General features: G+C 49.2%; 2 protein-coding genes across 5 annotated transcripts in view; one reads left to right on the top strand and one right to left on the bottom strand.

Moving 5' to 3' along the window:
• The first annotated feature begins 226 nt into the window (after positions 1-226).
• Positions 227-5,668, top strand: LOC115541025 (fibrinogen-like protein 1). The gene is made up of 8 exons (XM_030352735.1): positions 227-1,058; positions 1,524-1,674; positions 2,129-2,288; positions 2,442-2,539; positions 2,937-3,025; positions 3,827-3,942; positions 3,989-4,048; positions 5,343-5,668. Exons 1-8 carry the CDS (start codon positions 990-992, stop codon positions 5,617-5,619), a joined length of 1,020 nt encoding a protein of 339 aa, XP_030208595.1. The 5' UTR covers positions 227-989; the 3' UTR covers positions 5,620-5,668.
• A 429-nt stretch (positions 5,669-6,097) lies between these two features.
• The window catches only part of LOC115540570 (microtubule-associated tumor suppressor candidate 2 homolog), a 37,466-nt gene continuing 32,376 nt past the window's right edge, over positions 6,098-11,187 (bottom strand). For all 4 annotated transcript variants that reach the window (XM_030351993.1, XM_030351992.1, XM_030351989.1 and 1 more), the window contains 7 exons: positions 11,154-11,187; positions 10,012-10,117; positions 9,251-9,324; positions 8,981-9,064; positions 8,646-8,762; positions 8,071-8,168; positions 6,098-7,751 (listed from right to left, as the gene is read on the bottom strand). The exon at positions 11,154-11,187 is cut by the window's right edge and continues 57 nt beyond it. In XM_030351993.1, the coding sequence (XP_030207853.1) occupies positions 7,538-7,751; positions 8,071-8,168; positions 8,646-8,762; positions 8,981-9,064; positions 9,251-9,324; positions 10,012-10,117; positions 11,154-11,187 (727 nt within the window). In that variant the 3' untranslated portion in view covers positions 6,098-7,537. The remainder of the gene's footprint in view (positions 7,752-8,070; positions 8,169-8,645; positions 8,763-8,980; positions 9,065-9,250; positions 9,325-10,011; positions 10,118-11,153) is intronic.

Below are 11,187 nucleotides of genomic sequence, written 5' to 3'. Positions count from 1 at the left end.
TGCATGAACCATGAACCAACCTGTCGGCGGCTGGCTGTAAACAGTGCTGCGCCTACGAGTAACTTATTAATTGCGCGACACAACGAATCGACGACCAAATTCGTTGTCAAGGCATTTAGTAATCGATTTTTATCGATTTTATCGATTCGTTGTTGCAGCCCTAATTAAATGCGCTGACAGTTCATTGCTCCAGCCAAACGGATTACGCTGAGTGGAGCGGATGACCACTCCAAGATGGCGGCCCCGCGTCTCGTCAGCGCCAGTAGGCGGTAGCATTCGATGCTCCGTCTATCATATAAGATGTCTATGGTAAAAACAACAACAACCGGTTAGCAATTTGTAAAAAGGCTAAGAGAAAGCCCGGAGTTTGTCTCCCCCAATGGTGAACTGCAGAACTGTAGTCATTAGTGACCTTGCTAATTGTAGCTAGAAGCTAAATAAACATTCAACGACGAAAGCTTCAGTTGATACATTGAAAAAAACTCACAATAAGCACTGAATAATTCATAAAAACAACTTTTGCAATGTTCAATAAAAAACTCTAAGTTAGCCTTCGATTTTAATTAGCCCTCATTTTAGCACGTCTAGCATTAGCAGCCGCATGGTGCGCGTGCCATCAAATATTTTATTTGATAATTCCTCAATTTCACTGAAAATCTATTTCACAGTGAAGTATTCGTCCTTAAACGTAGTTTCTGGCATATTTTGCACTGCAGAGACAAAGTTGAAAAGCTGTTTCTCTACCGTCATATTTTGGTGTGCTTGTCCCAGAAGGTCGTAGCTTTGCATCGATTTAATTGGAGCAGCCACAAACCTATTATTTCCACCAGTAGAGGGCGCCTCCGTTATTGGGGAAGAGAAATGGGAGCCAGAAGGACTGCGTGGGACCGGCTGACGGTGGGTCAGAATATAAACCACTACGAGCAGTCTCACGCAGAGTAACTACAGTAACTACTTACAGTTACAAACAGTATCACAGAGACGCCACGATGGGAAAATCTGTAGGAGTTCTGCTGAGATATTTGGCCTGTCTGTTACAGCTGGCTCTTGGTCGGCCGGTAAGACCCCCTTTTCTAAGTGTATTCATACACTTTTTCATGCATGTATTAATGTTTTTAGTTAAGTATTATCTATTATTATATTATTTCAAGAAGACATTGATCATTACCACAACAGTTTGTTTTCGTATTGTAGCACAGCGCTTTCTAAAGATGAATATAGTAACCCAAAATACTGCAGTGTTCACTTTGTAGAACAAAGTGTTTACCAATGTATATACTAATAAGGATCTTTAAGATTATTGGATTATTAATAGAGGGTCTATAATATTATAGCATTATTATTCAAAGGTCTATATGATTATAACAAAATTATTCAAGGATTCATCCCACTATTATTCACGTGTCTATACGATTTTGTTAATATTTATTGGTCTATAAAATATGCATGCACATGGTGTGTGTGTGCGTCTGTGTGTGTGTGTTTGTGCGTGTGTGTGTTTGTGCGTGTGTGTGTGTGAGTAGGCCCCGTTGGGCCCCTGCGAGCAGCGCGTGGTCCAGCTGGAGGCGGAGGTGCGGGAGCAGCAGCTCTACATCGAACAGCTCCACGCCAGCCAGGCCCGGCAGCTGGAGAACATCCCCAACCTCCACCTGGGCCCGGAGAACCAGTACCGAGGTGGGGGGGGGGCGTCCATCGACATGCCTGTGTCTACGTGTGAACATGTAAAGGGACCGGCATTTATATAGCGCTTTTATCCAAAGCCCTTCACAGTATTACCTGACGCTCACCCATTCATGCACACTCACACACCATCGGCGGAGTCGACCATGCGAGGCGACGGCCAGCTCTTCGGGAGCAGTTAGGTTTATGTGTCTCGCTCAGGGACACCTCGACACTCACAGCTAGGAGGAGCCGGTGGAACTAGCAACCCTTCGGTTACCAGCCAACCCGCTCTGCCTCCTGAGCTACACACATGTGTGTGTACCTCGAAATGTATCCATCTACTGTGTGCGTGTGTCTGTGTGTGTGTGTGTGTGTGTGTGTGTGTGTGTGTGTGTGTGTGCGTGTGTGTGTGTGTGCGTGTGTCTGTGTGTGTGTGTATGTGTGTGTGTGTGTGTGTGTGTGACAGACTGCTCGGAGGTGTTTGCGGGGGGGAACGTGGCCAGCGGCCTCTACCAGGTGCGTCCCAGCGGCGCTCCGACCGCCTTCAGCGTGTTCTGTGACATGAACAACGGGGGCGGCTGGACCGTGTTCCAGAGACGGACGGACGGACAGGAGAGCTTCGACAGGTACAACGCACTGCAGACAGTACACGGGATAGTACGCAGAGTACATAGTATACGCAATACAGTACGCATTACATACACACTCTTTGTCTGTGTGTGTGTGTGTGTGTGTGTGTGTGTGTGTGTGTGTGTGTGTGTACACGTGCGTGTGTGCAGGGCCTGGGTGGAGTATAAGAATGGGTTTGGAGATCAGTTCTCACCTAAAGGAGAGTTTTGGCTCGGGAACGACCCCCTGCACTACATCACCTCACAAGGTGAGTGTGTGTGTGTGAGTGTGTGTGTGTGCATGTTGTAACATTTAAAAGCAGTTGGATTCCTTATTTTGTGAATTTTTCCAATAAACTTCCAATAAAATGAAACGTAACATAGTGTACTGGAATGAAATGGAATATTGTATCGCATGTAACGTAATGTAACGTGGCATAGCATAGCGTAACATAATGTAATGTGGAGTAGTCTAATGTAACCTAATGTAACGTAGCATAGCATAAAGTAACAATGTAATGTAGTGTAGAGTATTGTAATGGGACCTAGTGTAACGTAGCTTAGCATTATGTTACATAATGTAATCCCATGTTATGTAGCGTAGGCTAATGTAATATGACGTCACGTGATGAAAATACATGTAACGAGATGAGAGGGCGTTTCCAGGCGACTACGAGCTAAGGATCAACATGGAGGACTTTGAGGGGAACCAGCGGTTTGCCGAGTACAAGAACTTCAAGGTGGACGAGGAGAAGGTAGAACCTCCTCCAGTCAGTGCTACCAACTTGTAGTAATACTGATTATGATATGTATAGTAACCCCCAACCAGCTAGTAGTACCAGCTGGTAGTAACACTACTCCCCCCACTGGGACCAGTACCAGCTGGTAGTAACACTACTCCCCCCACTGGGAACAGTACCAGCTGGTAGTAACACTACTCCGCCCACTAGGACCAGTACCAGCTGGTAGTAACACTACTCCCCCCCACTGGGACCAGTACCAGCTGGTAGTAACACTACTCCCCCCACTGGGACCAGTACCAGCTGGTAGTAACACTACTCCGCCCACTAGGACCAGTACCAGCTGGTAGTAACACTACTCCCCCCCACTAGGACCAGTACCAGCTGGTAGTAACACTACTCCGCCCACTAGGACCAGTACCAGCTGGTAGTAACACTACTCCGCCCACTAGGACCAGTACCAGCTGGTAGTAACACTACTCCCCCCCACTAGGACCAGTACCAGCTGGTAGTAACACTACTCCCCCCACTAGGACCAGTACCAGCTGGTAGTAACACTACTCCCCCCACTAGGACCAGTGCCAGATGGTAGTAACACTACTCCGCCCACTAGGACCAGTACCAGCTGGTAGTAACACTACTCCCCCCACTGGGACCAGTACCAGCTGGTAGTAACACTACTCCGCCCACTAGGACCAGTACCAGCTGGTGGTAACACTACTCCCCCCCACTGGGACCAGTACCAGCTGGTAGTAACACTACTCCCCCCACTGGGACCAGTACCAGCTGGTAGTAATGCTACTCCCCCCCCACTAGGACCAGTACCAACTACACCTGGGGGAGTACATTGCGGGGGATGCGGGGGACGCCCTGGGCGGGTCCAGCCAGTGGGGGCCAGGCTCAGCAGGGGTGAAGTTCCGCACCGTGGACCGGCCCGGGCCCCCCCCCCCCCCCCAGACTGAACGGGCTGGGAGACGACGACCACGACGACCAGGCCGAGTGCATCAGACTCGACAAGTCGGGGTGGTGGTCCAGCAGGTGGGAAGAGACCTCGTCATGTCGATAGTGTCACGACGTCGCAACATTAGCTTCTTTACTTAATGGTTATCCAACACTATCTAACCCTACCTACCACTATTTAACCCAACCTGCCACTGTGAAAGACACTGAAAGTAATGCAATGTATTTAAGATTTAGCAGAAAGCTAAAGCAAACATAAAAGTCTCCAGTCTTGTTTTAAAGGTGCTCAGAGTTAGCACTATCTAACCCCACCTAGCACTATCTAACCCAACCTAGCACTATCTAACCCCACCTACCACTATCTAACCCAACCTAGCACTATCTAACCCCACGCTAGGTGGGGCACTATCTAACCCCACCTACCACTATCTAACCCCACCTACCACTATCTAACCCCACCTAGCACTACCTAACCCTACCTAAGACTATCTAACCCCACCTACCACTAACTAACCCCACCTACCACTATCTAACCCCACGCTAGGTGGGGCACTATCTAACCCCACCTACCACTATCTAACCCCACCTACCACTATCTAACCCCACCTAGCACTACCTAACCCTACCTAAGACTATCTAACCCCACCTACCACTATCTAACCCCACCTACCACTATCTAACCCCACGCTAGGTGGGGCACTATCTAACCCCACCTACCACTATCTAACCCCACCTACCACTATCTAACCCCACCTAGCACTACCTAACCCTACCTAAGACTATCTAACCCCACCTACCACTATCTAACCCCACCTACCACTATCTAACCCCACGCTAGGTGGGGCACTATCTAACCCCACCTACCACTATCTAACCCCACCTACCACTATCTAACCCCACCTACCACTATCTAACCCCACCTACCACTATCTAACCCCACGCTAGGTGGGGCACTACCTAACCCCACCTACCACTATCTAACCCCACCTACCACTACCTAACCCCACCTACCACTATCTAACCCCACTTACCACTAGCTAACCCCACCTACCACTATCTAACCCCACCTACCACTATTTAACCCCACCTACCACTATCCAACCCCACCTACCACTATCTAACCCCACCTAACACTATCTAACCCCACCTACCACTATCTAACCCCACCTAGCACTACCTAACCCCACCTAGCACTACCTAACCCCACCTAGCACTACCTAACCCCACCTAGCACTATCTAACCCCACTTAGCACTACCTAACCCCGACTAGCACTACCTTACCCCACCTAGCACTACGTAACCCCACCTACCACTATCTAACCCCACCTACCACTACCTAACCCCAGCTCTCGCTGGTCCTCCGGCGTGCAGGTGTGAGGCGGGGAACCTGAACGGCCACTACTACAAGGGTCCGTACGAGGCCATGGCCGAGGACGGGGTGGTGTGGTACACCTGGCACGGCTGGTGGTACTCCATCAAGTCCGTGGTCATGATGGTGCGCGCCGCGGACATGGAGGCCCCGCCCCCTAGCGACGCCCCCGTGCTGCCGTGGCAACCGCAGCCGCTCCTTGACAACACGGTGGAGGAGGCCCCAGGCGGTCCAGCCTGGCGTTCTGAGGCTGACGAGGGAGGCTGGAGACGTGGCTGATGATGTGTTAGAGTAGAAAACCACTCAATAAAGGTTTCCTTTAAATGACTTTTGGGATTTTTCTGTATTTATTTGCGAAAGCATCATTTATTTAAAACAAATCAACGCGTGCCGTCATCCAACCATCAATGTGGTTGTGTTGATCTAAACAAGAAATCAGTATTTGTTATCGCAACTAATCAACACAGTTGTATTATCTGCTTTCACACCAAGTGTACATGAAGTATACATTATCCACACCCAACCCTTCTCTGATTAATAATTCAATTATTAATGATTAAAACCATCAGAGATGCTCCCATCGATCAGCCGCCGATCGTAATCGGCAGATATTAATTTTAAAGTGTTTGATCGGTGCTCTCTATAAAGGCCGATCAGTATAACCGATCAGATGACGCAAAACAAAAAATCGGATCATGACCCCATAAGAGATTCAAAATATGTCCCATCTGATTAAAAAAAAAAGACACACAGCCGGTTGGATCGTATACTGCGTTTATTATTGATCGGAGCAGGAGCAGGGTGGACTGCGGCATTGTGGGTAAAGCAGAGGTTTCCAAGGCAAGAGAAGAGACGAGGCCGGACAGGCACAGAGCGGGGACTGACCTCGATCTCAGGCCGGGCGTCAGCGGCTTCTTTATCAGCTCAACACTAACATGAGGGGAGGACCCACAGCCCAGCATCCTCTGATCGCCCCGGGAGTTAAGAGGGTTCAACCAAGCGTTCAGCAAAACCAAAAGTAAGACGTGAACTCACAAGGGTTCTATGGTATATGATAGTTTGGGGCAATGACCCCAGAAGGGTTCTATTGTTCATGGTAGTTTGGGGTTGAGACCCCACAAGGGTTCTATGGTTTGTGGTAGTATGGGTTCGTGACCCCACAAGGGCACTAGGATTTATGGTAGTTTGGGGCAATGACCCCACAAGGGTTCTAGGTTTCATGGTAGTTTGGGGTTGTGACCCCACAAGGGTTCTAGGTTTCATGGTAGTTTGGGGTTGTGACCCCACAAAGGTTCTCGGTTTCATGGTCGTTTGGGGTCGTGACCCCACAAGGGTTCCATGGTTTATGTTAGTTTGGGGTCGTGTCCCTTGAGGGATTAATGGTAGTTTGGGGTCTTGACCCTGTTAGGGTTAGGGAAGCAGGGTTTTTGCAAGAGCCTTTACATTCGTTGTTCTCCGTGAAGGTTGTGTCCTTCCTGTTCGCCCATTTACGGACAAAACGCAGTCAGTCCATGAGTCTGTTGATTGGCTGTCGCTCTTTGTAAAAAGAGAAAAAGAAAATACGAAGTCTTTGAGGGCGGCATGGGAAGAGGAAGGCTCTGTCCGTTCCCAGGGAGGACAACCACGCCCAGACAGGTTGCCATGGATACCACGCTGCCCCGCTCCCATTGGCCAAGGCCGTGTCGGTCACACACACACACACACACACACACACACACACACACACACACACACACACACACACACACACACACACACACACACACACACACACACACACACACACACACACCCAGGTATGTTGGGAATGGCAGCAAGTCAAAACACAAGAGGTAAAGATATCAACACCGAGAGGAGAGGACGAGAGACTACGTATGTACAGACCCTGAGTAGGCCGAGGGGCGAGAGACACCTGGCGCTTGGTAGAGAGAGAGAGAGAGAGAGAGAGAGAGAGAGAGAGAGAGAGAGAGAGAGAGAGAGAGAGAGAGAGAGAGCGGGAGAGAGAGAGAGAGGGAGGGTTAAGTCTGTTGTGAATTCCAGTCTGGTTTCTGAATGTTCCCGTGGGATGCAAAGCAGCAGTCTCGCGGGTTCGTGATGATGATGAAGGACAAAAAGTCGATGGGAATGTCTGACGTGCACAGCACACGGGGACTGTGTTGCTTGTGTGTGTGTGTGTGTGTGTGAGAGGGGGGCGGGGTTATCTTGGGGACAGAGGCGGGGCCGTGGGAAAGTGGGGAGAGTTCGGCGGCGAGTGGCAGGGTGAGGTAGGCGAGAGCTGGCGGGGGCTGCCCAGCGGGTCGCCGTGGTGCAGTTTCCATAGCAACTCCTCGTTCTCCATGGACAGACGCTTGTTGACCTTCGACTCCTTTTGTAGGTTCTTCTGCAGCAGGGCCTGCTCACTGGTCAGTTGCCTGTAGGGGGCGCCACAGTGTTATTTACACTTTATACTGCTCACCGGTCAGCTGCCTGTAGGGGGCGCCACAGTGTTATACACTATATATTGCTCACTGGTCAGCTGCCTGTAGGGGGCGCCACCCTGTTATTTACACTACATACTGCTCACTTGTCAGCTGCCTGTAGGGGGCGCCACAGTGTTATTCACACGATATACTGCTCACTGGTCAGCTGCCAGTAGGGGGCGCCACAGTGTTATTTACACTATATACTGCTCACTGGTCAGCTGCCTGTAGGGGGCGCCACACACTGTTATACACTATATACCACACGTACTTGGACAGCGCAGCGTGCTTGCTCATCCTGGCTCTGTAGTCCTCGTTCTCCTGCCGCACCCGGTTCATATACTCCTCGAGTTTCGCGTTGGTGTCCACCTGACAGACACACACACACACGCACGCAAGCACACACAGATACACACAGTGTTTCGAAAACGTTTGTATCCAAAGAAGTTTTAGGTGTATCCATGTACATTCAAGTGTGTGTCCAAACATGCATGTATGTGTGTGTGTGTGTGTATTTTCTTTTTTTGTTGAATATATTTATATATATAAATATATATATATATATATATATATAGATATATATATATACATTATTATTAATTTTTTTATTGTGTGTGTGTGTGTGTGTGTATATGGTTGTGTGTGTGTGTGTGTGTGTGTGTGTGTGTGTGTGTGTGTGCTTGTGTGTGTGCTTGTGTGTGTGCTTGTGTGTGTGTGTGTGTGTGTGTGTGCGCGCGTGTGTGCGTGCGCGCGTGTGTGCGTGTGTGTGTGTGTGTGTGTGTTTGCGTGCGTGCGTGCGTGCGTGCGTGCGTGCGTGCGTGTGTGCGTGCGTGCGTGCGTTCTCACCAGCTTCTCCATCTCCATCAGCTTCTTGTCCTTGAGGTGCAGCTGGGACGTCTTCATCTCCAGCACCACCTTCAGGCTGTCCAGCTCCTGCTGGAGGTAGAGGTACCTGGGCTCCGTCTGCGCACGCACACACAAACACACACACACACACACACACACACACACACACACACACACACAATAAATATATATAGACATGTATATTTACTCTTATGTTATACTATTTTCTATTTTATTTTATTTTGTTTTTTATATTTTTGCGTTGCTAAGGAGAGCTTGGGACCCAAGAGTTCCTTGCGAGCTGTGGCTGCTTTGCCCGAGGCTGTGAGACTCACCAGGGACCGCCTTGTTGCCTCCTCCTCCGCTCGCAGCTTCTCCTCCAGCTCCTCCTTCTCCTGCAGGAGCACCGACACTCTCTCCTGGGGGGGGAGAGAGAGGGAGAGATTACTCACTCCCATCCCCAACACCAGCCTACTTCTTATTTTTAAGATATTTATTAGGTTTTAGAGAGAGAGAGAGAGAGAGAGAGAGAGAGAGAGAGAGAGAGAGAGAGAGAGAGAGAGAGAGAGAGAGAGAGAGAGAGAGAGAGAGGTGTGCTCTCTTACAGAGAGAGAAGCTTCTGTCTCCTGTAGTCTTCTGTCCAACTGGTTGATGTTTTCCTGGTGGCTGCTCTGCAGGTCTATACACACACACACACACACACACACGCATAAAATATAAGCATATATTTATAAATATTTGTTTCGATAACATACAATTAAACCGTGATAAAAAACACAAAAACATTTTTGTGGGTCCACAAAACGATGAAAGCATTAAAAAAAGAGAAAAGAGTTTGTTAGAACGCGTTTTTTCACTGTCTGTCTTTAGCGTCATTACAGAAAGGAAGAAGTTGTCCAAAATCTCCTCTCCTTCTTCTACTCCTGTCGACGGGGGGCCAGCGACTGCTGCAACGATCACCCCATCTGATCCGGCCATCCTTCTGTAGTGTACTTTACTGTCCTTGAAAATCCTTCCATCCTCACTGGCGCGCTTTAATCTGCAGTACGTTGAATCGTGTTCTACCGCGGTTTAAGTGTATGTACCGCGGTTTAAGTGTATATAAACCGTATTGGTCCAAATTGGTCAGACGTTTCATTGTTATATACGTTCTTCAACAACAGATGGCGCCATCCATCTCTCTAAAAAGAGATCCTCTTGTGACTGAAGCAGACCTTAATACATACATGGTATTGAGGTTACTTATATATCAGTACTCTTTCCAATATTCGGGTCAGTATATATAGCCCTTACCCTGTGTTTAGATCTATATTTCTAAACATATGTATTTATACACACATATATTATATATAAGACGATGTCTCACCCTGAACAGATGCCTCAAAGCGCTGGGTCATAGACTCCGCCTCTTGGCTGTGTGTCACTTCCTGTTCCCTGAGCTCTGCTTCCTGCCGGCTCCTCAGCTCCTCCACCTGAACAAACACAAACAAACAACCAGGGTATGGGTTAGGAGTGTGGGGTAAGGGTAGGGGTTAGGTGTGTTTTTTGGAGTTAGGTGTGTGGGGTTAGGAGTGTGGGGTAAGGGTATGGGTTAGGTGTGTTTTTTGGAGTTAGGTGTGTGGGGTTAGGTGTTTGGGGTTAGGGTTAGGTGTGTGGGGTTAGGGTTAGGTGTGTGGGGTTAGGGTTAGGTGTGTGGGGTTAGGGTTAGGTGTGTGGGGTTAGGGTTAGGTGTGTGGGGTTAGGTGTGTGGGGTTAGGTGTGTGGGGTTAGGTGTGTGGGGTTAGTTTTGTGGGGTTAGGTGTGTGGGGTTAGGTGTGTTGGGTTAGGGTTAGGTGTGTGGGGTTAGGGTTAGGTGTGTGGGGTTAGGGTTAGGTGTGTGGGGTTAGGGTTAGGTGTGTGGGGTTAGGTGTGTGGGGTTAGTTTTGTGGGGTTAGGTGTGTGGGGTTAGGTGTGTGGGGTTAGGTGTGTGGGGTTAGGGTTAGGTGTGTTGGGTCAGGGTTAGGTGTGTTGGGTTAGGGTTAGGTGTGTGGGGTTAGTTCTGTGGGGTTAGGTTTGTTGGGTTAGGGTTAGGTGTGTGGGGTTAGGGTTAGGTGTGTTGGGTTAGGGTTAGGTGTGTTGGGTTAGGGTTAGGTGTGTGGGGTTAGTTCTGTGGGGTTAGGTGTGTGGGGTTAGTTCTGTGGGGTTAGGGTTAGGTGTGTTGGGTTAGGGTTAGGTGTGTTGGGTTAGGTGTGTGGGGTTAGTTCTGTGGGGTTAGGTGTGTGGGGTTAGTTCTGTGGGGTTAGGGTTAGGTGTGTTGGGTTAGGGTTAGGTGTGTGGGGTTAGGTGTGTGGGGTTAGTTCTGTGGGGTTAGGTGTGTGGGGTTAGGGTTAGGTGTGTTGGGTTAGGTGTGTGGGGTTAGTTCTGTGGGGTTAGGTGTGTGGGGTTAGGGTTAGGTGTGTTGGGTTAGGTGTGTGGGGTTAGTTCTGTGGGGTTAGGTGTGTGGGGTTAGTTTTGTGGGGTTAGGCTGACCTGTTGCTCCATCAGGGCTCTGAACCTGTCAGCC

This window comes from Gadus morhua, chromosome 3 (genome assembly GCF_902167405.1).
Source record: "Gadus morhua chromosome 3, gadMor3.0, whole genome shotgun sequence".
In the NCBI taxonomy this organism is placed as follows: domain Eukaryota; kingdom Metazoa; phylum Chordata; class Actinopteri; order Gadiformes; family Gadidae; genus Gadus; species Gadus morhua.
Note: the sequence above shows the minus strand (reverse complement) of the source record. Positions and strands in the feature narration are given on the sequence as shown.